The sequence below is a fragment of the Marmota monax genome, unplaced genomic scaffold, assembly GCF_021218885.2.
Source record: "Marmota monax isolate L192 unplaced genomic scaffold, Marmota_monax_Labrador192_F-V1.1 WCK01_AAM20220418_F8-fsc00080, whole genome shotgun sequence".
NCBI lineage: Eukaryota > Metazoa > Chordata > Mammalia > Rodentia > Sciuridae > Marmota > Marmota monax.
This window is the reverse complement of record NW_026694750.1, coordinates 7,506,833-7,529,371: the sequence shown is the minus strand read 5'-3', so window position 1 is coordinate 7,529,371 and position 22,539 is coordinate 7,506,833. Positions and strand designations below refer to the sequence as shown.

Below are 22,539 nucleotides of genomic sequence, written 5' to 3'. Positions count from 1 at the left end.
GCCAGCTTATTCTTAGACCTGACAGTGCCCTGTGGAGGTGCCCCTGACACCCTCCAAGACACACAACGAGCTCTGGCTAGCAGCCCATGAGCAGAAGTGACCTGCCGCAGATCTGTGTGGCTGTAAGAGCCATGACATGACCTCTGTCTCCTGCCCTCACCTGCCTGTCTGGAGATTGGCGCGTTCCAGATGGCCACGGCTGACTCAGCCTGGGTCCCAGAATGAGGGTGGCGTGAAGAGCACAGCCACACTGTGCCAACAGGACACATAAGCAGGGGTCAAACACAGCTGATCGGCTGGGGCTTGGGGCTCATTTGTACCTGCAGCAAACCCAGCAAAGCTGACCAGCAAGCTGTGGATGGACGGAGTCTATAAACAGACGGTAGGAGCTGTCCTCTGAGGATGTCTGCCCTACTCAGATAAAGGCAAATGCATCTGTATGTTTACCTCCAGTTTTGTGCCACATAAGAATGGAGTTCAGGACATGGCCCTCCAGCATACACAGAAGACTGTTCTGACCCCCTTTCTGTTTCTTAAAAGCAGAAAATGAGACTAGGGCTGTGGCTCAGTGGCAGAGCACTTGCTTTGCATGCACCAGTCCCGACTCCCAAGCGCCAGGTCCTGGCGCTCACCTAAAAAGGAAAACAACAAGAAACCAAACAGATGGAGAGTTTACCACGTGAAGTTCCTCCCTCCCCGGCCCACTGGAAGTAAAAGCAACATCCTTATCTTCATTCAACGAGAAGCTGCAGCCATCGCAAGAATTCTGCACTGGCTTTGTTAAAACAACTACTTTCTGGCCTGTAATCCCAGCTCAGGAGGCTGAGGCAAGAGGATCGCAAGTTCGTGCCAGCCTCATTCAGCAATTTATCGAGGCCCTAAGAAACTTAGCCAGACCCTGTCTCAAAAACAAGCAAACCCTCTGACCTTCTCCCTACCCTCAATTTAGTTAACCTCTTCCCAACTTCCTATTCTTTGTCCAGCGGAGTGAAGAAGACCGGCTTCTAACTGCTTCTTTGTGTTCTTTATTTCCTTGGGAGGATTCCTGTGCCCAGGCTCCAAGTCCACTCACCTGCTCGGCTCCGCGTCCTCCGCCCTCCGCCCTCCCCCGCCCTCCGCCCTCCCCCGCCCTCCGCCCTCCCCCGCCCTCCGCCCTCCCCCGCCCTCCGCCCTCCCCCGCCCTCCGCCCTCCCCCGCCCTCCGCCCTCCCCCGCCCTCCGCCCTCCCCCGCCCTCCGCCCTCCCCCGCCCTCCGCCCTCCCCCGCCCTCCGCCCTCCCCCGCCCTCCGCCCTCCCCCGCCCTCCGCCCTCCGCCCTCCCCCGCCCTCCGCCCTCCCCCGCCCTCCGCCCTCCCCCGCCCTCCGCCCTCCCCCGCCCTCCGCCCTCCGCCGCCCTCCGCCCTCCTCCGCCCTCCTCCGCCCTCCCCCGCCCTCCTCTCCACCTCCCCGCCCTTGGCTCCGCCTCCCCGCCCTTCTCCCCGCGGTCCCACCCCATCCCCGCCCCCACAGGGCCGCGCCGCCGCTCTCTGCGCAGGCGCACCGGGTGTGGAAGACTGACAAGCTCCGCCATTGGTCGCCATTGGTCAGCGGGCTTATGCATATGTAAACGAAGTGATCCCGTCCTGACCAGGCTTCGGCTTTGGGCCCGGAACCAGGGACGGTGCTAGGGGCGGTGCTAGGGGCGGTGCTAGGGGCGGTGCTAGGGGCGGTCCGGGCGGAACCGGGTCGCAGGGCGGAGGCGGTACCGGGACCCGGCGCTCTACCCTAGGCGCAGCCGCAGTGGGAGAGGATCGCGGCGCCAGGACCTGGCGCTTCGGAGCTCGGCCGTGGCCATGAGTCCTGTGGACCTTTCCCGCGTGGGCGCCTGTGTCCTGAAACATGCAGTGACTGGGGAGGTGAGCGCCGGGCAGTGGGCGTCGGATCCTGCCGCGGATCCCCGGTTCCTGCTGCGCGCCCTGGCATGGCTCGAGGCTGCGGGTGGGGGTCTTTGGGGGGCGCTGGCTGGGCTGGCGGGGCGTGGGTGTGGGCGTCGGTCCGGCGCTTCTTGACCTTACGGCCCCGCAGGCCGTGGAGCTGCGGAGCCTGTGGCAGGAGCAGGCGTGCGTGGTGGCCGGGCTGCGGCGCTTCGGCTGCATGGTGTGCCGCTGGATCGCCCGGGACCTCAGCAACCTCCAGGGTGTCTTGGACCAGCATGGCGTGCGCCTGCTGGGCGTCGGGCCGGAGACCCTGGGCCTACAGGAGTTCCTGGATGGTGGTTACTTTTCCGGAGGTGCGACCCTTCCCCAACTCTGGGTGTTTGGCTGTCGCTCTGCCCAGCCCTGGCCTGGAGGTGCTCTCGTGTCGGAGTCCTCGTACTCCTGCGGCATCCTGGTCCCCCTGTTGTGCCCTTGCATTCCTGGCCTTCCAATTCCACCGGTCACTTCTTTATCTCAGTCCCTCTTCTCAACAATGGGGAACTCACCTTACCTTGTCCCTCCTGACCCAGGATGGATGAGCTGGGCACGGTAATTGGTCAGGAGACAGGACAGGATGTAGGAGGGTGAACCTGAGTGGGGCCAGCATGGGGCCTGGTACACACACCTGTGCTTTCCTTTCCAGAGCTTTACCTGGATGAGAGCAAGCAGTTCTACAAGGAGCTGGGCTTTAAGCGGTAAGTATGTTGGGGTCCAGGGTGTGCATTGCCCCCTTATTCCTGTTGCCCTCTACTGGCTCTGCCCTCAGTAGGCTGGCTCTGTTAGCACTCGCAGCTCCAGCCAGCTCCTCCGTCAGCCTGTTTCTGGGGTGTTACTTGTTCTGTGACAGGCTTCTCACCTAGGCCTGCCTTTAGCAGGCTGCAGTGTCCAGACTGCCAGAGAGGGTTTTGGAGTCCAGTGCCTCCATCAGGGGCCATCCCAGCCTTCTGGTGCCACAGGCTGCCTGCCTGCCCTGACTGGCAGGGCCAGCTGAGCAGATTGTTGGGCATGCTCAGCTTGGGGCCTGGTCCCCACGCTTCACACCCTTGGTGGGGCTCCAGGCCAACTGTCCCCAGGCTGGGTGTCCTAGGGCTCCAGTAGCTGCTCCTGGCTGGGGTGGCTGCTGATCTGATTGCCTTGTGCCATCTCTGAGCCTCTGGTGAGATGAGTGGGCAGGGCAGAGCTTGAGCCAGAGCTGGTCTGTGCATCTGCTGGAGGACCGGAGGGTGGGGTCTGGGGCTCGGGCTCCACCAGAGTCTGGGCTAGCAGGCTGTGTGTTTGCAGGTACAATAGCTTGAGCATCCTTCCAGCTGCTCTGGGGAAGCCTGTGCGGGATGTCGCTGCCAAGGTACTGTGATGGCCAAGGTCAGCAGGAGTAGGGGCAGTTCCTCCCTCTGGGACTGACTTCAGCCTGTTCTTTTCCCTCCAGGCCAAGGCTGTTGGCATCCAGGGGAACCTGTCTGGAGACCTGCTGCAGAGTGGAGGGCTGCTGGTAGTCAGCAAAGGTGGGCTCGGGGGGCTCCAGGCCACGTTCTCAGTGGGAAGGCCTGGGGAACTGGGTGGCTGTTTTTGGCTTTCCGTCTGCCCCAGTTCCTCCCCGTGGTATGTTCTGGCCTTCAGTGTTGGCTTGGCAGGGTGGGCTGTGGGCAGAACAGCTTTCTTGTCTCTCTAACTAGGTGGAGGTTGTGACTGGCCAGGGTTGCCAGGGTCAGCTGGTCTCCTGTCACATGAGTGCAAGGTTCAGGTGGCCTCCCAGTGTGCCCTGACCATCGATCTGCTTTTATAGGTGGTGACAAAGTTCTGCTGCATTTTGTCCAGAAGTCCCCAGGTGATTATGTCCCCCAGGAGAGCATCCTGCAGGCTCTGGGCATCTCTGCAGAGACCTTCACCAGCGAACCCCCTCAGGTGAGCCGAGGCCTGCCTGCTGCACACAGCACACCCCTCCCCTGGGCCAGCACTGGCACGGCCAAGTGCTGAGCTGCAGCCTCTGGGGATTTATGTTTTTTCTTGCTCATGGTATCCCAGGATTTATGTCATTGTGACCCCACTTGCAGAAGGGATCAGAGTGTAAGGGACTGAGGGGCAGTATGACTAGGTGGACAGGCATATCTGGACCCACCCCTATGGGTGGTGGCTCTAGGGCAGAGAAAGGGCTCTTTTTTGAGCCTTGGAGGCTGGGGAGGGCTTGGGTTTTCCCAAGGCTCCTCTGTTGGTCATAATGTGGTCTTGGTGGCCAGCTTCCTGTGCCCCAGGTGGAGGGGAGTGAGTGCTGTTCAGGTGGGTGGCCTCCTGCCTTAAGTATGCCCCTTTCTGTATGTGGGTGGGTGAGCCCCACTGTTCTTGGCACCCGGGGAATGTGGCTGGCCTGACAGGACCCCTGCTGTCCTTGCAGTGTGACGAGGAGGCGTGTAGGAGGTGATAACCCTGAGCTCCTGACCTGGGAGGCGTCTGCTGCCTGGGGTGTGCTGGGAACCAAACCAGAAGAATCGTCACAGAGCTGCTGGATTAGGGTGCTGGACTGTTCTGCTCCTCGGGCAAAAACAAGCCATTAAAACTGCAGCTCCTAGGTCAGCACGGTCCTCCACTGGCTCTGCACCTGTGTCCTGTGTGGCCCCACCTCCCTCTGGACTGGAGAGGCAGTCCTCCAGGAGCCAGGGTATCATCTTCCCACCATGCAAGTGGTTGCCCTGTGGAGGGGACACATCCTGCAGTCTGCAGACTTCAGGCCCCTGGCACACGTGGCCCTGAGGACAGCCCTTGCTGTCCTATCGTTTCCTCCCCAGGCGGTCTCATGCTGTGACCCATCTCTGACTAAGGATGGAAGTAGGCCAAGGGTGGGGAGAGGAGGGTTTGGCCAGGCTCTGGCCCCAAGCAGTGCTTGTATCTGAGGGTCTCCTGTGGATAGCTGGGTTTTCAGGGTGGAGATGGTAGTCAGGTGGACAGAGACTCGGAGCTGGTGTTGGGCAGAGGCTCTCCGACTGGAATTTCATCATGGCCACCCTGCTAGGGCTGCTGGCCTGGGAGCCGCCATCCCTCCAGGGTCCACCAGGTCTGCAGCAGAACTCCAACGCCCCTCCCACTTCATTTCTCTCCTCTCAAGGGCTCCCTTATCCACATGGCTTCTGGTGACCACATCAGCACCTCCTCTGTCTCCCTAGTTCAAGCTTGGGGACCACAGTGTCCTCCTGCATGGCCTTGTCCCCCACCCACACACCAGTGGTCATTTTGCAAAAACAGGGCAGGCGATGCGGCCCTTGGCAGCCTGATAACTCCTCTGGCTTCAAGTGACACAAAACTAAGATCTCAGTGCCAGGCTGAAGCTCCGCTGACCCCCTGGGCCACCGCCCTCCCGACCTCAGACCCTTGAGTCAGTGGCCCCTGGAGGTGGCTGTCTGGCACATCCTGGCCACTGCCAGGTCCCCACTAGGATGCTGGACGCTTGTTCAGAGACCATTTCCCTGGCAGCTCACTGGGGTGTTTGCCGCCTGACCTCGTTTGCCCTGGCCACTGCCCCGACCCCCACCAGCCCGTCCTGCACACACGAGGCGTAGCCTTCTTTCAAGCCTTTATTCGGCTCGTGTCTGAAGCTCATAGACGTCGCGCAGCAGCGAGCTTTCAGAGCGGGTGGAAGATGGTGGATGGTGTCTATGGGGCTGCATGGGGCTCTGACCCCCGAAGGTGGATGCGGAGGGGTCAAGTGACCGGTGTCAGGCGGTGGCTGTGTTTCAGGCTGGCACGGAGGTCGGGCCGGCACCATGGCCACCTGGCGGGGTGCCTACCAGGTCCCTGCTGGCTGCACTGTTGTGCTGCAGGTGCCTCTGGGCAGCGGGTGGGTGTGGACCGCACAGTGTGGTTCAGCTTTGGCTACCAGACGCGGCATCGCTTCTTGGGGTGCATGCGGGACCCCTGGGTGCAGTGGAAGGTGTCAGCGAAGGCAGCCAGGTTCTGCAATGAGCCCAGCACCCTGCAGACGAGCGGGTGGACAGAACAGCCTGAGACAGGAGCCTGGGTGTGTTCGGGGGCACGGGAGTGGGCAGGGGGCACTTGCCTGTACTTCAGGGGACTGTGGACGTCAGTCTTGATGGACTGGATGGCAAACTCAGGCCGGTAGGACCCGCACCACACCTGCGGGTGCACCAAGGGCGTGGCTACAAGGCTGTGGGGCTGGAAGGGTGCCCCTGGTCGTGGCAGGGGCCGCAGCAGTCCCCACGGCCCAGGCTGCCCCTCGGGTGGGGGAGGAAGCCAGCAGGTGCTCTCCTCCCTGGACACTGGCTCTTCCTAGCTCCCTCCCCTGCCAGCCTCTTCCTCCAAAAAGCCTTCCAGGACCACTGGTTCTGGTTCTGTGGTCTGGCCAGCTCACAGTGTCCCTCGAGGCCCTGTAGTGGGCCCGCCACAGTGCCAGGCTGAGAAGTGGGCCCTCCAAGGTGTGGTGGGGAGGCTGGGGGCGGGTGGGACAGGAGCTGCACCTGGGCGTAGTTGACGAAGAAGAGCTGATCGCAGGTCAGCTTCAGTCCTGGTAGCTGCTGGTCCTTGCCGCCCTCCGTGGTCCACTTTAAGTAAGCCTGCAGGCCCAAATGGGTGCTGAGCCTGGCCAGTGCAGCCAGGCCTTCTGAGCCCTTTGATCTCCATGCAGAATGGAGGCTGGCTCCAGGACCTGTGGACGGGGGCCCTGCTCTGCAGCTTAGGGCCCTCGGGCACACCCCTGATTCCCGAGCTGCCTCCGCATGCTTACTCCAGCAGGGCTCCTTGGGGTCCGGCCAGGTGGCCTGCCAGCTGGTGCCCACCCGAATGGGTACCTGGTACCTAGGGCTCATCCATTCCTGGCTGCAGGTGAGGGATGCTGAGGTGGGTGGACATGTGGTCACTAGTCCACTACCTCATTTGGAGATGGTAAGTGGCCAGCTCAGGCTGGTTGAGGCCCAGGGCCTACCCATGGCCAAGAGGTGCTCTGGGGCAATGCTGCCTGCCCAGTCAGGAAGAGTCCCCAGGACACGGTCTCAGCCCATGCTGAAGGCCCTCTGTCCCCTGCTCGAGGCTCCTGCCCGAGGCTCCTGCCCGAGGCTCCTACTCGGACCCACCTTGTACGCCTGCCGCACTCCTCCGTTGTCTGCGATGTTCTCCCCCAGGGTGCTGTATCCGTTCACCTGTGCACAGAAGACAGGTGGGCGCGGCCCCGGCCCTGGCCCCGGCCCCCCTTTCCCGCAGCACCAGGGCCGAGTGTGGGTGGGCGCGGTGGCAGGCGCTCACGTTCTGCTTGTCAGCCAGGTCCCAGGTGTAGTTGCTGTACTGGTAGACCATGCATTCCGACTGCTTCCGGAAGTGCCAGGCCGAGAAGTTGCTCCACCAGTCCAGCATGTTGCCGTTCTTGTCGAAGTTCCGGCCTGAGCAGGGCAGTGCGGAGCTGGCTGTCCCCCAGCCCCAGCCTGGACTTGCCCTCCCCCCAGCCAAGGCCTGTCCACGGTCAGGCTGCTTGTGCTGGCCTCCAGCCGACCCCAGGAGCTGGAGCTCACACTCCTGGGCAGAGCCCGAGCCCTGCAGAGCCGGACACGCTCAGAGGGGACGGGTGTGCTGCAGGGCTTCAGCCCCAGAGAGGGAGGGCTTCCGTGGTCCCCCACACCCTGACATTAGGGCCTGCTGTTACTGGGTCCTGGGGTCCTAGGGACACTGGGTGTATGGCTTCCTCTGGACGTGCTAACTTTCTAAACCCCAGGTGAGGGAACAGGGCCCCCAGGAGCACAGGGGTGCCCTTGGGGGGATCCCCATGACCATCTTGGGGAAGTGACCAGCCATGAAGGGGAATCAGGACCTTGCTGTACCCCTGGTGGTTTCTCTGGATGGGGCCCTGGGTGGCATTCAAGACCTAATCTGCCCCAGCTCCCTCGAGTCCAGCACATGTTCCCATGCCCTGGCCTGTGTCCCCCCCCCCCCCAGACCTCTTTGGAGGCCCCAGGAGCTCCTGGAGGCAGGTGTGTGGCTGGCAGGTGCAAATCTGGTCTGGAGACCCCGGCAGCCCCTTACCGTTGTCATCAAAGCCATGTGTGATCTCGTGCCCAATCACCATCCCGATGCCCCCGAAGTTCAGGGCCTGCGGCTGTTCCTTGCTGAAGAAGGGTGGCTGGAGGATCCCAGCAGGGAAAACTGTCCCCAAGGGGGACAAAGAATAAACTGAGTGGGCACATCTGTGTGCCATGCTCAGGTGTCACCTCCAGGGTCCCACCATCCACTCCCGTGGCTGGGAGATGGACTCCTCCTCCCCAATGTACAGCTGAGGAAACAGGCTGAGAGGCCAAGAGGGTGGGGCTAGATCTGGGACCCTCTGGCCTCTTGGCCACCGTGTGCCTTCAGGGACTGCCCCCTGCATCCCCCTGACTCCTGCAGCTGCGCAGCCCTGACGGGTGACAGTGAGGTGGGAGAGTGCACTCCCCTTCTGGCAACCGCTGGGGGGTCTGCCCCAGGACTCTGGGGGCGGGGTGGGCAGCGAGGCGGCGGGCATACCAATCTGGTTTCGGTTTGGAGAGTAGAATGCGTTGACCACGGCAGCCCCGATGATCCAGCTGTGGTGAACACACCGTCACCTGGGCCCCCGTCTGTTGGGATCTTCCCTCGGCGCCTCCCTGCCCTGGCTGGCTAACGCCTGTCCTGTCACAGTGGCCGTGCCAGAGCACGTGCCATGCCTGGTCGTCAAGATCCAGGTACTCTCTGCACCTCCCCCAAACGGGGTGGGGGGGAGTCTGAGACAGGCCCAGTGTCCCTCCCCAGCCTCAGCCAGGCACAGGGCCACCCCAACCAGCAGGTAGCTCCTGAAGGCCACACTGGCCACGCCACTCACAGATTCTGGTCCACCTGTTCCCGAAGCTTCTTGAGGCTCCTGTGGGCATTGGCCTTGAGGTTCTGCAGCCCATTCTCAAAGTACAGGTCCTCTGAGAAGTTCAGCTATGAGAGAGGGGCGGCCACGGCGGTGCTCAGGCTGGTCCTCGGAGGGGTGGGCGAGGGGTCAAGGGTGGTCAGGGAAGGGCCTCGAGACTCGCCAGTAGCCAGCAATGGCCCCTGCTCTGGGTGCAGACGGTGGGGTGGGGGGATGAGTGGGGCCCTGGCCCTCAACATCTACCTATGTGACTCTGAACCACCCCCGGACCCGAGTCCCCCGTCTGCAAGCTGAGATGATGCTAAAGCCACCCCAGGCTGTGGGAGGGTGCCTGGCCCAGAGCCCCGTGTCCCCGTGGTGGTTTGGAGGCAGGGGCTGGGCAGTGGGCAAGGCAGGCAGAGGTCCTGAGGGGCACTGGGGGTCGGGGCGCACGCTGGAATACTCCTCGTCCAAGCGCTTGTTCCCCTCCAGGATGTAGTCTGGGTAGCCGATCTGCTCCTGGATGCCCATGGCCTGAGGGGGAGAGGACTGGTTGTGCCCCGGCTCCCCGTAGGAGGCCACCTGCCAGTTCTGCCCCCTGCCTGGGACTAAGGGCCAAAGCCCCAAGAACTGTGTAGCCAGCCAGGGCCTGGGGAGTGGCCTATTTGTCCCACAGGTGCAGACCCCCACTCCCTGGCCACGGCCCCTGCCCACAGCCTGTTCCTGGAGTGGCGGGGATTTCCCATTCCTGATTCCCCCCCTGGGGCCGCCCCTGTGGGTGGAGGTCCTGACCTCGGGGCTACTGGGGGCCTCTGAGTGGCTTGCCCCACCTTCTCCTGGGCCTTCTTCTTAGACTCCTCGTCCATCCAGTTCAGCTCATCCAGGGTCTCCACAAACACAGCCCGCACCTTGTTGATGAGTTCTTTGACCTGGGGCACATGGCCTGTGTCCTGGACTCATCAGGGGGCCGTGTGACCCACCTTCAGGACTTTTGGGTTACTGATCTAAGACACCTCTGGAGGTGTCCCCGGGCTGCCCCAGCTGGGGGCTTCCTGGGTGACGTGTGGTGTTGGTATGGGGGTGACCACCTCCATTCAGGGTCCCTGCCCTGGGGCTCAAGTCCTTGCAGGTGCGCAGAAGGCCTGCTGGCCCTGGGCTCACTGTGTGTAGATCTTGTGCCTGGCTCAGGTGGTCTGCAGGGCCCAGGGCTGGGGGCAGCAGGGATCTGGGGGTCAGAAGCACTGGGTGGCAAGGTTCCCTGGCCTCCCTCTGGGGCCTCTGGGACAAACACGTGCCCTCTGGATGTCCCTGAGCGAGATGCACAGGGGCCTGGCCTGGGTGTGCCCCTTGTGGAAGGCCCGCCTTCCCATGGCAGGAAGCAGCACCCACCATGTTCTTGCTGTCCTTGGAGAAGGCCTTCTTGACGTAGAGGGAGCCCACGGCGCTCTCCATGTTGCTGTTCACGTAGCCCACGCACTCCTGCCAGCGCACCTCCTCCACCGTGGTGCCGTACAGCGCCTGGCATCGGGGTCTGCCTCACTGCGCCTGCCCTCACGGTGCACCCTCTCGCTGCATCCACAGCGCAGGTCCCGCGTGGGGCCCTGGGTCTGTGAGGCCAGCAGACCCACCCTGTCCCTGGTCTTGGGGTGCCACCGGCCAAAGTGGGATGTGGGACATGGGATGTCTCAGACTTGCTTCCAAGTGCTGGCTGTGGGTGTGGGAGCTGGACAGCTGTGGGGCTCCCACCCACCCAGGCCAGGTGCTGGGCCGCTACTCTGGGAGAGGTGGGGTGATCTGCTGGGCCAGTCCTCCCTCCGCCCTGGTTATCTGCCTCCAAGACACAGGGCTAGTGTTGACCCTAGAGCAAGCTCTGGGGACTGTGTCCACCCTGGCCACTAGCCCCAGCCCCCTGGGCCCTGTTTCCCTACCACTGAAGTGGTGATGAGACCGCATGCCCGTGTGTCCCCAGGGGTGGAAGGGGAAGGCATGGAAATGTGATCCGGCCAGCGAGTGCCCTGCCCGGTGCCCTGCTGCCCCTCCTGGCTGCGGGATCGCCCGCCTTTGGGAAGCTGGCTTGCCCCTTTGCTGGGTCTGGCCTCCTGGGCTGCCTGTTCCTGCCTCTGGGCCTCTGCCCTGGTCTCTTTACTGCCCTTAAGGTCAAAGTCACCTCCATGTGGCAGCTTGCTCTCTTCCTGTCCCCTCCCTTCAGTCACACTTGCTTTGGACAGGAGATTTCTGCTTTGCTGACTGCTGGTTGTTGACTGCCCCAGGGGGCAGGTGCTGGGCCTGCACAGCCCATGCTTTGCCCCGTGGCCTCCTGTGGGGCCCCCAGCTTATGCTCAGTCACCTGTGAAAGAGCAGGGCCCGGCCCCAGGCAGCCTGGAGCCCTGCAGCAGGGAGGGCTCACCTTGCGATAGCTCCCGCGTGCGTCCTTGAATCGCTGGCTCAGGGTGCTGATGCGATCCAGCACCAGGCGCCAGACCAGGTAGTTCTGCATGGTCCTGGGGCAGGAGGCAGGGCAGGGGCAGCACAAGTGAGCTGCTCGGCCGAGAGTGGGATGCAGCTTGGCCAGCGCCTCCTGCCCACGCAGAGCTCCAGGTGCCAGAGTGACCCAGGCGTCAGTCTGCTGGCCCTGGTTTCTAGCATAAGGCTCCACAGCTGCTAAGTGTGACCTCCCTTATCCCCGGACCTGAGGGCACCTACTTGATGCAGCCCTCTCCTGAGAGCGGAGCTGTGTGTGTGGACGGGGCAGCGACACACAAGCTGTGGCCCTTGGGCCCTTCTCTGGGCCTCACCTGGGAGGGTACATGTGGATGACCTCTTCAAGGTTCTGCAGGTAAGGAATGCCATAGACCACCACCTCCTCATTGGGCAGCAGCGTGATCTTGACCGACGACAGCACGGATTGTATGAACAGAGTCCAGTTGAATCCCTGCGGGAGGAGGGAGCAGGGAGAGATGGCCAGCCCCACCAAGGAGTACCCAGAGGAGGGGAGCAGGGAGCAAGCAGTACAGCACTTGGGTGGCCGTCCACAGAGTCCAGGGGCCCGGAGGCAGGTGAGAGTTTGTGAAAAGTTAAGTGCAATTAATGAAATCCCTGTGAGAAATAACGGTAGAAACAACAAGCAGAAAATATAAATGGTCTCACAGGTTAAGTAAACTGACTCTTTCAGTTGAAACATTCCCACAAATTTCCAGGCCCGTCTGTTTTTTCCAGTGCATTCCATCTGACATTTAGGGAGAACAGACTGTTGATCTTATTAAGGACCAGGGTAAGGAGATAATAAGAAAACACTAACCAGTGTTATGATAGTATATGCAAAAATTCTGAGCAAAATGTTAGCAGATAGAATGCAGCTGATCCCAGGGGTCACTGGCGTGCGTCACAGGCCAGCTATTTGAGGAGTACAAGTTTGGTGTCACATTTCAAAATCCCATCAGTAGAATTCACTACGGTAACTGGATAAACGAGGAGAGTCACATGATAATTCTGATAGATACAGAAAGGGCACTTAGTAAAATTTACCATCACTCACTATAAAGACTCTTGGCAAGCTAAAAATAGTTCTGTGACCTGATGTGGGAAATCTACAAACAGTTCCAGCCACGACGGGGAAACTGTCCAGCAGGCCAGACTGGCGAGGCCCGGCCCCGCTGCCTGACCCAGGGCGACAGGCCGAGTCTCCCACCAGGACGGCAGGGAAGCGGGACAAACGAGGATTGGCGGGGGACGCTTCCCGCGTGGCGCTTCCCCAGATGGGTGATTTCTTGTGTATGAAGCCTGAGAATCTGCAGAGGAATCATCAGGACTAACAGGGGAGCTGAGGAACACCCTGTTTCCCAAGGTGGGATCTCTGTGTGCGGGCGGCCAACCAGGAGGTGGACTGACTACACAGAGCCACTCACCCCGGCACGCACAGAGGCCCTGGGAATAAACCTGGGGCGAGCTGCGCGAGAGCTGGGAACCAGCTCCACAGAACTCAGAGAAATGGGAAGTCATGAATGAATGGAGGCTTCTATCGGGCTCAGAGGTGGGAAGTGCGGAAGGTGCGGTGCAGTCCAGCTGCCCGTCTTCCTCAAAGCACTTCCTAGCAGAATCCCAGCAAGCACTCTGTGCTGATTGAAGGTTTTATATGAAAATACAGGGGCTGGGTGGGGCTCAGTGGCAGAGCGCTGGCCTGGCATGTGTGAGACACTGGGCTCGATTCTCAGCACCACATATAAATAAATGAATAAAATAAAGGTTCAGCAGCAAATAAACTATATTTTAAAAAATGCAAAAGGTCCAGAACAGTTCAGACAACCTTCTTTTTTGTACTTTAAATTTTTTTTTTAAAGACGTTGATGGACCTTTATTTTATTCATTTATTTATACGTGATGCTGAGAATCACATCCAGGTCCTCACACATGCTAGGCAAGTGCTCTACCACTGAGCCACAAGCCCAGTCCCCACCCCCAGCCCTTTTTATTTTTTATTTTGAGACAGGGTCTTGCTACGTTGCTGAGACTGGCCTTGATCTTGGATCCTCCTGCCTCAGCCTCCAGAGTTGCTGGGATTACAGGCGTGCGCCACCATTCCTGACCAATATAGATAGTCTTTTGAAGGACCAAGTTGCCAAACTGATTGGATATCAAGAGTCCTCAGAAAGCTGCAGTAGTGAAGGTGACCGTGGCTGGCACATGGACAGAGACCAACAGAACAGAAGAGTGTCCAGAGACACACAGAAACACACTTGGTTTACACCAAAGATGGCACTTGCCAGTGATCAGGGGGTCATCTTATCAACAGATGGAGTGCTCATGGGAGATTCCTAAGGAAGAGACCAGACAACCCTCCCTCTCACTGTGGCTGCCAACCAGTTCAGGGCAGACCGCAGGCCTGGACGCCCTGGAGGGCAGAGTCAAGACAGACACTGGAACATCAGCATGCAGAGAAGATTGCTACGCCTTTGATAAGTCGATAAACTGGACGGTTTCAAACACTCCTCGGAAAGAAAGGGCCTGCTGCGGAAGTGGGGACGCGAGCTGCTCTTGGGGGACACTGGCCACCAAGGGGTGCTTCTGGAGCAGGCAAGAGCTCCGCCAGCAGCAGGGGAAAGGCAGACAGCTGCAAGACCAGGGCAAGGGACTGAGCGGACACTCCCAGAAGAGGGAGCCGCGGTCAGTGGACGGAAACGGCACCCAGCCTCGTGGGCCTCAGGAAGCCCAGCTGGACGCAGATGCAATGCCACACATGCCCAAGGTGGGTTGGGGAGAAAGGTGGGCGCCACCCAGCCCTGGTGAGGCGTGTGGACCGTGAGCTGTGGGGAAGGCTGGCGCGTGCCGCCCACGACTGAACGGCCCCTCCCACCTGGCACTGCCCACACACCGCAGACGGTGGTGCCGCAGCCCCGCCAGCCCAGTCGGGGGCCAGGGTGCAGCTGCCGCGTTACCAGCTGTCACTCTGTGCTAGATGCAGGCATGCGGGTTCATCTCGAGGTGTGGGACAGGAGCCTGGGGTCAACATCAGGCGCCACATCCCTGCTCCTCCTGTGGGGGTGAGGGCGAGGTGCCCAGGGAGGAGACGGCACCAGGGGCAGCAGGGGCCTTGGCCGGGTCCTGTCACTGGGCACTTCACAAGCCTCCCACCACTCCCAGGCCACCCCAGGCACCTCCAGGCCACCTGAGGACTTCCTCCGCCTCCTGCCTCTGGCCCTGAGGGCTCTTCCTTCAAGATAAGCACAGCCTCCACCAGGCCCACTGCCCGGCCTGCCCTGCCCTGCCTGGCCCCAAGCCCTCTCACAGGAGTCCAGGCCTTTATACGGTCCCCAGGCTGATGCAGTCCACTGGCTCAGCCCCCTGACCCCTCGCAGCCCTGCCTTGGGCCCTTGGTGGCCCTGACAGCAGGGCAGTCTCCCTGGCCCCTCTCCCCATGGCCAGCACTGGCCCTGCGTGGCTTTCTGCTTTCCTGCACATTCCGGGTCACTCGCCTGCCGTCCCTCCCTGGGTGGGCCAGGCTTCGTTCTGTGCCCCGATGGAGCCCAGTCCTGGCCCTGCAGAGGTCTGCTGGACAGGGAGCCAGGGGCTGGGTTGGGGGGAGGGGTGTTGCAGCTGGCCATCTCTCGGGGCCAGTGTGCAGGACAGGGACTGGGCCTCCCAGGACACCAGGGGTGATGAGCGGGGTCCAGGGCTCTCTCCAGGGTTCCAGTCTTATCCTTGGGAGAGCCGTGTGTCCGGACGCTCATGTGACTGGTCAGGAGGAGGAGCTCCGGGTCCGTTCTCCCGCGGACTTCCTTTGCCACAGCTGCTGAGGCTGGACCTGCACTGCTTCTGCCCCTCCTGGATACCCCTGGAGCTGGCCAGCCCCTCAGGGCAGGGCTGGGTGGGCTGAGCCACTGCCGGGCTGGGGGCCAGATCCCTGCCCTTGGCTACGTCGCTTCTCTGCTGCCCCCAGCCCAAGGCTCTGATCTCCAGGCAGGGAAGGGCCATGGGAGCCCCACGGTCAGGGTGGGCAGAGCCCCTGGGCCGGGAAGACCTGAGGACAGTCTGCAGCCTCCCCATCCTGTTTCCTGATAAACTGGGGTCACCCAACCCTCATGGTGAGACAGGGTGACTGTCCCTGATGACAGGTGGTGACTGCTGTCCCTCTGGGATTGGTCACCATGCTTGGTTGTGCTCAGCGTATTACTCTTTGGGTGCAGCGAGTTGGTCCCTGCCTGGGGGGGCATGGTTGAAGCACAGTGGGGGTGAGGTCAGGCCCGGGCCGGCGCTGGCACTGGCCTCCGGTGCACGCCAGCCTCACCTTCAGGGAAAACTTGTGCTGGAGGTCTTTCAGGTTCATCCTGTGGTACAGGGCCCTGACGTCGTGTCTCTCCTCCTGGGGCACTGTGGCCTGCATGTAGGCTGGGGTCACGTGGGGTGGGTGGCCGGAGCCTGGCCGAAGACCCCTGGCCCGGTCCCCGGCCCCGCCTCACGTTGGCCAGGTGCGTCTCCAGCTCCAGCACCTGCGTCATGTCCTTCCGCACTAGCTTGTTGTCCTTGGGGAGCTTCTTGTCCTTCCGCAGCATGGTGGCCACCGATATCATGAACTGCAGGTAGGCTTCCCGCACCTGGGCCAAAGGACCGTGGATAGAGTTGGGCTGCCTTGGCCGCCTCGGCCACCTCGGCCACCATGGAGCGCTCTGTGGGGTGGGGTGGGTGATGACGTGGAGCAGCCCCCAGGGAGCCCGTCTGGCCAACCTCAGCCCCCAGGCTCTGCAGCACACAGTGCCCTGTGCCTGCCCAGCTCAGAGCCCGGTGGCCCCCATCACACTCCCAGAACAGCTGTGTGCCCCGTGGACCTGCTGTCCACCCAAACTGTGGTGTCGGGCCCCACACCAGGGTCACACCAGACGGCTCACACTAGGCCATTCCTGACCCAGCTCCATCCCTGCTGACCAAGTGACCCATGCCCCAGCCTCTGTGGCAGAGGGCTCTGAAGGGCTGGCCCTGCAGGCACCTGTGAGGCTCATGTTGTGGGAGGAAGCCTGGGGTGGGGGCTCCTAGCCAGACTGAGATCCTCTTTCCCCTCCCATCCTGGGAAGGGCTTTCCTCAGGGCGAAGGAGCCGTAGAGGCCACCCCTGTACTCTGCTCTGCGCCAGGCAGAGGCCACCCCTGTACGGTGCTCTGCGCCAGGCAGAGGCCACCCCTGTACGCTGCTCTGCGCCAGGCAGAGGCCACCCCTGTACGCTGCTCTGCGCCAGGCAGAGGCCACCCCTGTACGGTGCTCTGCGCCAGGCAGAGGCCACCCCTGTACTCTGCTCTGCGCCAGGCAGAGGCCACCCCTGTACTCTGCTCTGCGCCAGGCAGAGGCCACCCCTGTACGGTGCTCTGCGCCAGGCAGAGGCCACCCCTGTACTCTGCTCTGCGCCAGGCAGAGGCCACCCCTGTACGCTGCTCTGCGCCAGGCAGAGGCCACCCCTGTACGCTGCTCTGCGCCAGGAGGGCCAGTGCCCCCTGCAGGTCTGATTGAGGTGGCCCATGACGGGACACTCCAGCTCCTGATGTCTGAGGATTCTCCCGACCCCTGGGCTCCATGCTTTGGCGTCAGCCGTCCTTCTTCCTGGCCTGACCCATCCTTCAAAGCTCAGCTCACTGGCCCTCTGCCAGGAGGTCCCCCAGGGCTCCCCGCCCTTCCATCGGGGCCACCCACACCTCCTGCCTTTCTGCTCTGCTCCCGGGGTGCCCCACCCCCTACCTGCTCTCTGCTCTCTGACTCTTCCCTGACCCCAGCCCCCTTGCCCTGGCTGGCCTTTCTGGACACTTGTCTCTCTCTCCTGACTGAGCCCCTTGCTACAGGAGCAGAGTGTGGGCTCGGGCCCAGCTGCTCATGCTGGGCATGTCTGTGCAGACCCTGGCAGTGTGGCCTGCTCTGCATGGCAGGGCTGGTTGGGGCTGGCAGGTGGCCCCACAGGCTGCCTGCTGGCTGAGCTCTCCTGAGCCTGGCAGAGGGTGTTGAAGGTGAGCCCTTGCATCTGCGTCCCTGGCATCCAGTGCCAGGCTGGACCCTGGAACTTGCCACAGAAGCTTGCTGTGGGCTGCAAGGGTCTGTGGACAATGGAGCCCCTGGCCCCAGTAGGCCCTGAGGTGGAAGGGGGCAGGCCCGGCATGGGCGGAAGGGCCCCAGCTCACCTTCTTGCTGTTACCCTCGCTGAAGTAGTACTCCCGGGAGGGCATGCCCAAGGTGGGCTGGTCTATCTGGAAACACAGAGGGTATGACCTTGGGCAAGAGCCCGGGGTCCACAGGCTGCAGCACCCCTCCCAGGACTGCGCCCAGTGGGATACTCGCACCCCTGAGGGTAGATGCTATAGAGTGTCACCCCAGGAGCCTAAACTAGCTCTGAGTGACAGGGAGGCTGGGCAGGGCCTGGAGGGCAGGACTGGGGGAGCCAGAGAAGGGTGGAGGGCCAGGCCCTGCAGGGCCCCTCGGTGCTCAGTCCTCCCGGAGTGGCCTCACACATGTTTCCCTGGGGCCCTGGGAGTAGGCTTCCTGCCCTGGTGCCAAAGGCCTCCTTGTCCCTGAGAACCACAGAAATCCTGCTCCATGACGTCCGTCCCCAGAGGCTCAGATGTGGGCCAGGAAAGGGCCAGGGAGCCCAGGCCCTGAGCACACAGCCCCACTGCCCGGGCCTGTGTCCCCCCGTCCTCGGAGGCCCCGCCTGGCCGGCCCGGGGGCACGTACGTAGATGATGTGGCGGCTGGAGTTCTGGTCATCATTCCAGATGAAGAGGTCGATGAGGACGCGCCTGTTGAACTGAGCGTTCATCAGGGCCAGCTGCTGCTCCAGCTTCCACTGGGGGCCTGGGGAGTCACGTCCACTCTGGAGACCGTCAGGGCCTGGGGTCTCAGCCCAGCCCTCGCCAGGCAACGCGTCTGCCTCCTAAGCCCAGAGCTCCAGGTGGAGGGGACCCTTGCCCGGGTGGGGGTGACGAGCTTACTGTGGGCCCGGAGGGCTGGAGCGCAAGGGAGGGGTCACTCCTCCCCACACAGGCCACAGGGACAACTAGGCCCCCAGTGCAGCACTGCGTGGGGGCCGCTAACTGCTCTGTGGTCACTCCGGACCCTGAGTTGGAGGGGTGCCGGAGCACGCTCAGAACTGGGAGTCTAGGGGTCCGGGAGGGGTGCCCTCTGCAGAGCTTCGGGGTCAGCTCTAGGAAGCCCCAGTCACAGATGGCACTCGCTCTCTGGCTAGGACCCTGAGCCTGCTCCCAGGGCCCTGAGGTTGGGCTGGCAGAGATGGGCCTCTTGGGACTTCCTGAGAGCTGGCAGCCAGACAGACGGGTGGCCTCCCCTGGAGGGCCTGGTCCCAAGGTGTCCCAGGGGCTATGTCCACCTGTCTGTTCTCCAGGCCTGGCCTCACCTTTGGTCTCATTCCATTTGTCCATGATCACTGGCCACCCTCCCACGGTCTCTAGGACGTCCAACAGGGGCCGAGAGTCTCGTTTCTCTATCACGCCTAAGAAGGGGAAGGGGGGGGCTCACATGCCTGACACGGGCCCAAGGGGACAGGTCACACCCAGCCCACGCCCCCTTCACAGGATCAGCATCTTAGCACAGCGTGGAGGGAGCTGGGGCTGGCGAGCACACGGCCCCGGGGCAGGGCAGGGACCTGGGAGCTGGCAGCAGGTGAGTGAGCCTAGGGAAGCAATGACCAGCCTGACCAGCACGGCCACGGTGGTCCCCAGAACTGGCAGCCCTGGGTGTTCCAGCGGGGGGGGGGGCTGTGCTGGGGGCTTGACTAGAGATGATGGCTGGAACCCAAGACAGGCGCCTCCGGTGCAGAGCGGGTCTGCGGAGGCTGAGGAGAGCAGCCGCCCGGAAGTAAGTGCAGGCCGTGCAGAAAAGGCAGAGACCGAGGACAGCCACGGCACCCACGCACACCCACACATGGGCACCTGCACAGAGCACACACCTGCTAGACACACACACAATGCACATGTGTGTACACATCACAGAAACATGTGTGTACAACACAGAGACACTTGCGATGGTTGTGTACTACACACACACACACACACACACACGCAACACCCACACATGCATGCTTCTCCTGGGCTCCCGGCAGGACCCCTGCTGCCTGGACAGAGAGTGGCCTGGGTGTGAGCGAGATCACAGGGCCGCTGACAACAGGTCTGCTTATGGACCCACAGGCCAGGTGGAGGGCACAGCACACAGACCCATGGCCTGAGTCCTGAGCAGTGTCCACTCCCACGCGTGGGCCCTGGCAGGAGCAGCCCACCTGCAGGTCTCACCAGGGCCCTTCCCTGGGGTTTGTTTCCTGCTGGGGGTGGCTGAGTCCCTGTACTGGGCCCAGGGGATGCTGAGGCTCCCTGCAGAGAGCTCTCAGCTGGACCCCCTTCCTGCAGACACCCAGAGCCCCCCCGGGAGGCGGGGACGTGCAGACAGACTACCTGGCGCCCACTCACTCTTGTTCATGCAGGAGCGGTACAGCATCTTGGCCTTCTCCACTGCGGGCCGGTCCTTGTCAGTGGACTTCTCCAGCACACCTGAGGGCAGAGGAGAATGTGGACAGAGGCCTGAGGTGACTGCTGGGGGCCAGGTCAGCAGGCCTGTGCCCTGGGAGCTCCTGATAAAGGGGAGACCCAGGAGGCCCCGGGGGCTGCACTGAGAGACCCAGCCAGCCCCCTGTCCTGGCTCAGTGCTGTCCCCACGCTGCTCCCGAGGTGGTGGCTGCTCCACCTTTGAGGATGACCTCCAGCTCATCGCGCAGGATGTCGAAGACGCTGTACCGCGAGCTGGTCTCGGGGATCACGTGACGCCGCAGCCAGCCTCCGCAGGCGTACTGGTAGAAGTCGTCACAGGGCTCCTTGGTTGGGTCCATGTTCTGCAGGATCCTAGCAGCTGCTTGTCCCAGGGTGGGGTGTAGATGGCCTGACTTGACTATCTGCTCAGGGAGTCTCCCTCCCCAACCAGCTGCAGCCATGGGCCCCTGGGAGGGTCAGTCACCCTCTCTGAGCCACATAAGGTTGGAATCAAAGGTGGGTTCCAGTCTGGGGCTGCTGCTGAACGACTACATGACCTTGAAGCCTCGTGGCTTCCTGAGTCTCACTTCTGGGGACACAGCAGTCTGACCCGAGAGGCCCTGGGTGGAGATGAGCCTGGCTCCAGGCTGCTGGCCCTGCCCTTGAGCTGGCGCCAGCTCCTGGCTCCTGGCAGGACCTGAGCCTCTCAGCCATCAGGTGTGCTTAGCCCCCATCTGGGGTTTGTTTCCTGCTGGGGGTGGCTGGGTCCCTGTGTTGGGCCCAGGGGATGCTGAGGCTCCCTGCAGAGAGCTCTCAGCTGGACCCCCTTCCTGCAGACACCCAGAGCCCCCCCTTGAATCCTGGTCCCTTGGAGGCTGGGGACGTGCAGACAGACCACCTGGCGCTGCAGGACCGACTCTGGCAGAAGCGCCTGCTGGAGTCTCTCCTGTCCCTTCCCCACCCCACCTGTGCAAATGGCAGCCTCTGACCCCAACAGGAGACAAGCGTGTGCAGAGCAGAGCCCTGGTCCTCAGAGCCACCAGGCTGCAGCTGCAGGGGCACGAAGGAGGTGCAGGGAGCCCCAGCAAGCCCGGCCCCCAACTCCAGGAGGGCCCTGGGTGGGCTGCGCCTCACCTGCCATCACGCAGCCCGAGGTGGTGCAGACCTCCGAAGGCGAGGACTCTTTGATGGCTGCCAGCAAGGGGTGGTGTGAGTGCCCGGGAGTACGGGTGGTCAGGCTGGGTGGGGCCCGTCCTCACCACCCCAGAGCCGGTCTAGCCTCAGCCTCAAGGCATTTCTGCAGCACGGCCCAGGGCTTCTCCAAGGGCAGCTTGGATGACCCGTGAGTGACCCAGGGCCCCTTTTACATCCCCTGCCCCCACTGGCCCTGCAGTGGCCAGGCCCCTGAGGCTGACGCTGGCCATGCCTTCCTGCCTCCATTGTCGGGGACCTGCTCCTCCAGGTGCCCCCTGTGCTGTCCCCACCCTGCCCTTGTCCCAGCTGGACGCCTCATAGGCAGTGCCCAGTGGCTCCCCAGCACCCAGCTCTGACCCAGCAGGTGCTCAAGGTTGGCGTCCCTGGACTGTCCTCTCTTCCCCCACACCCCTCCTGCACCCACGCGCGGCTCCTGGCCCTCCAGGGAGACCCCGCCCCGTGGCAGGTGCGGTTGCCGAGCCCACCTCCTTGGGGCTGTCTGGCAGGGAAGGCAAAGGCTACCTCGGGGTTTTCGTTTTATGGTGGTCGTCTCTTCCTGGGAGAAGTACAGCCAGCTAGTAAAGGGGGGCAGCTGCTTCCCTGGGGAGAGACACGCGCTCAGCTGGCCTCCAGCCTCGGCCTCCAAAGGACAGCACCAGTGTCCCTGCAGGGCCGGTTCTGCAGCCCCCCCCCCAGTGAAGGATGGTCACCAGGGAACCGGATGGCCAGCACAGGACAGAACTGTCTTCCTCTGTCTGCTTCCTGCTGGGCCTTAGCAGGAGGCAGACCCCTGGCTTGCTAGCCCCACCCTGGCCTGTTCCACCCAACAGGCTCCATCTATTGGGCAGCTCCTGGAGTCCCACCAGGGAGGCACCCTAGACCCTTCCTAGGGAGGTGACCCCTACCCTGGAAGCCTCCTCTCTGGCCCCTGCACCCTCTTGCACCCCCTCTGCTGAAGGTTCAGGCCACCCTCCCCTCCTCTCCAGTACATGCAGGGGTCAGCACGGGGTCTTCTGAGAGGACTGTCAATTGTCTGGAGGGGAGTGTGGGGGACAGAAGGTGGAACCCCAGGTTTGGGGAGAGGGTGAGCCAGGCCTGGCCTCTCAGATCTGGCTTGGGGTTCCATTTCCCCACCCAAGAGGCAGCAGACCTGGGGAGGGGGAACAGGGGCTGCTCTGCTCAGCCTGAGCACAGAGATGGCACACAAGGTGCTGGGGCTGGGAACTCGTCCGGTGCTCCTGGTCCCACCATTCAGGGGCCAGTGATCCAACTCGGAGGGCTGCACTAGGGCGTCCCTCTGGTGGCCACAGGAGAAGGCTCTGCAAGCCCCAGCAGCAGAGGAAGTGACCATTCAAATGCAAACCCGAGCTTGGAGGGAAGAGGCCAGAAAATGAGCTGTGACTGCTTCACAGGTGCTTGCTGATCTCAGGAACCCGAGCCTGGGGGAGACTCTGGACCTCAGGAGGCCCCTGTGAAAGAGTGGACTGAAGGACATGTGACCTCCAGGGTTAGGGTGTGGCTGTGGTGTCGCCCCAGGCTCACGGGTGAGA

The 22,539-nt window shown here is 62.5% G+C and overlaps 2 protein-coding genes across 2 annotated transcripts in view; one reads left to right on the top strand and one right to left on the bottom strand.

Moving 5' to 3' along the window:
* Positions 1 to 1,733: 1,733 nt before the first annotated feature.
* On the top strand, positions 1,734 to 4,521 carry Prxl2b (peroxiredoxin like 2B). The gene is made up of 7 exons (XM_046424688.2): positions 1,734 to 1,893; positions 2,063 to 2,267; positions 2,597 to 2,648; positions 3,235 to 3,298; positions 3,380 to 3,455; positions 3,737 to 3,855; positions 4,343 to 4,521. Exons 1-7 carry the CDS (start codon positions 1,831 to 1,833, stop codon positions 4,367 to 4,369), a joined length of 606 nt encoding a protein of 201 aa, XP_046280644.1. The 5' UTR covers positions 1,734 to 1,830; the 3' UTR covers positions 4,370 to 4,521.
* A 981-nt stretch (positions 4,522 to 5,502) lies between these two features.
* Positions 5,503 to 22,539, bottom strand: part of Mmel1 (membrane metalloendopeptidase like 1) — a 35,034-nt gene continuing 17,997 nt past the window's right edge. Inside the window, exons 5-26 of the mRNA XM_046424884.1 lie at positions 21,512 to 21,589; positions 20,930 to 20,977; positions 20,013 to 20,174; positions 19,739 to 19,819; positions 18,673 to 18,768; positions 17,995 to 18,113; positions 17,445 to 17,510; positions 15,748 to 15,882; positions 15,576 to 15,665; positions 11,590 to 11,726; positions 11,202 to 11,295; positions 10,184 to 10,312; positions 9,625 to 9,723; positions 9,248 to 9,328; positions 8,780 to 8,883; positions 8,446 to 8,504; positions 7,969 to 8,088; positions 7,198 to 7,331; positions 7,029 to 7,094; positions 6,417 to 6,512; positions 5,999 to 6,075; positions 5,503 to 5,914 (exon numbers count right to left, since the gene is read on the bottom strand). Of these exons, the coding sequence (XP_046280840.1) occupies positions 5,815 to 5,914; positions 5,999 to 6,075; positions 6,417 to 6,512; positions 7,029 to 7,094; positions 7,198 to 7,331; positions 7,969 to 8,088; positions 8,446 to 8,504; positions 8,780 to 8,883; positions 9,248 to 9,328; positions 9,625 to 9,723; positions 10,184 to 10,312; positions 11,202 to 11,295; positions 11,590 to 11,726; positions 15,576 to 15,665; positions 15,748 to 15,882; positions 17,445 to 17,510; positions 17,995 to 18,113; positions 18,673 to 18,768; positions 19,739 to 19,819; positions 20,013 to 20,174; positions 20,930 to 20,977; positions 21,512 to 21,589 (2,171 nt within the window). The 3' untranslated portion in view covers positions 5,503 to 5,814. The remainder of the gene's footprint in view (positions 5,915 to 5,998; positions 6,076 to 6,416; positions 6,513 to 7,028; positions 7,095 to 7,197; positions 7,332 to 7,968; positions 8,089 to 8,445; positions 8,505 to 8,779; positions 8,884 to 9,247; positions 9,329 to 9,624; positions 9,724 to 10,183; positions 10,313 to 11,201; positions 11,296 to 11,589; positions 11,727 to 15,575; positions 15,666 to 15,747; positions 15,883 to 17,444; positions 17,511 to 17,994; positions 18,114 to 18,672; positions 18,769 to 19,738; positions 19,820 to 20,012; positions 20,175 to 20,929; positions 20,978 to 21,511; positions 21,590 to 22,539) is intronic.

Bases quoted from the DNA above. Each gene is read 5' to 3' on its own strand.
- Prxl2b (XM_046424688.2), top strand. From the start codon at position 1,831: ATGAGTCCTGTGGACCTTTCCCGCGTGGGCGCCTGTGTCCTGAAACAT. The intron at 2,649-3,234 runs GTAAGTATGTTG...GTGTGTTTGCAG, and splicing joins AAGGAGCTGGGCTTTAAGCG to GTACAATAGCTTGAGCATCC. The intron at 3,299-3,379 runs GTACTGTGATGG...TTTTCCCTCCAG, and splicing joins TGCGGGATGTCGCTGCCAAG to GCCAAGGCTGTTGGCATCCA.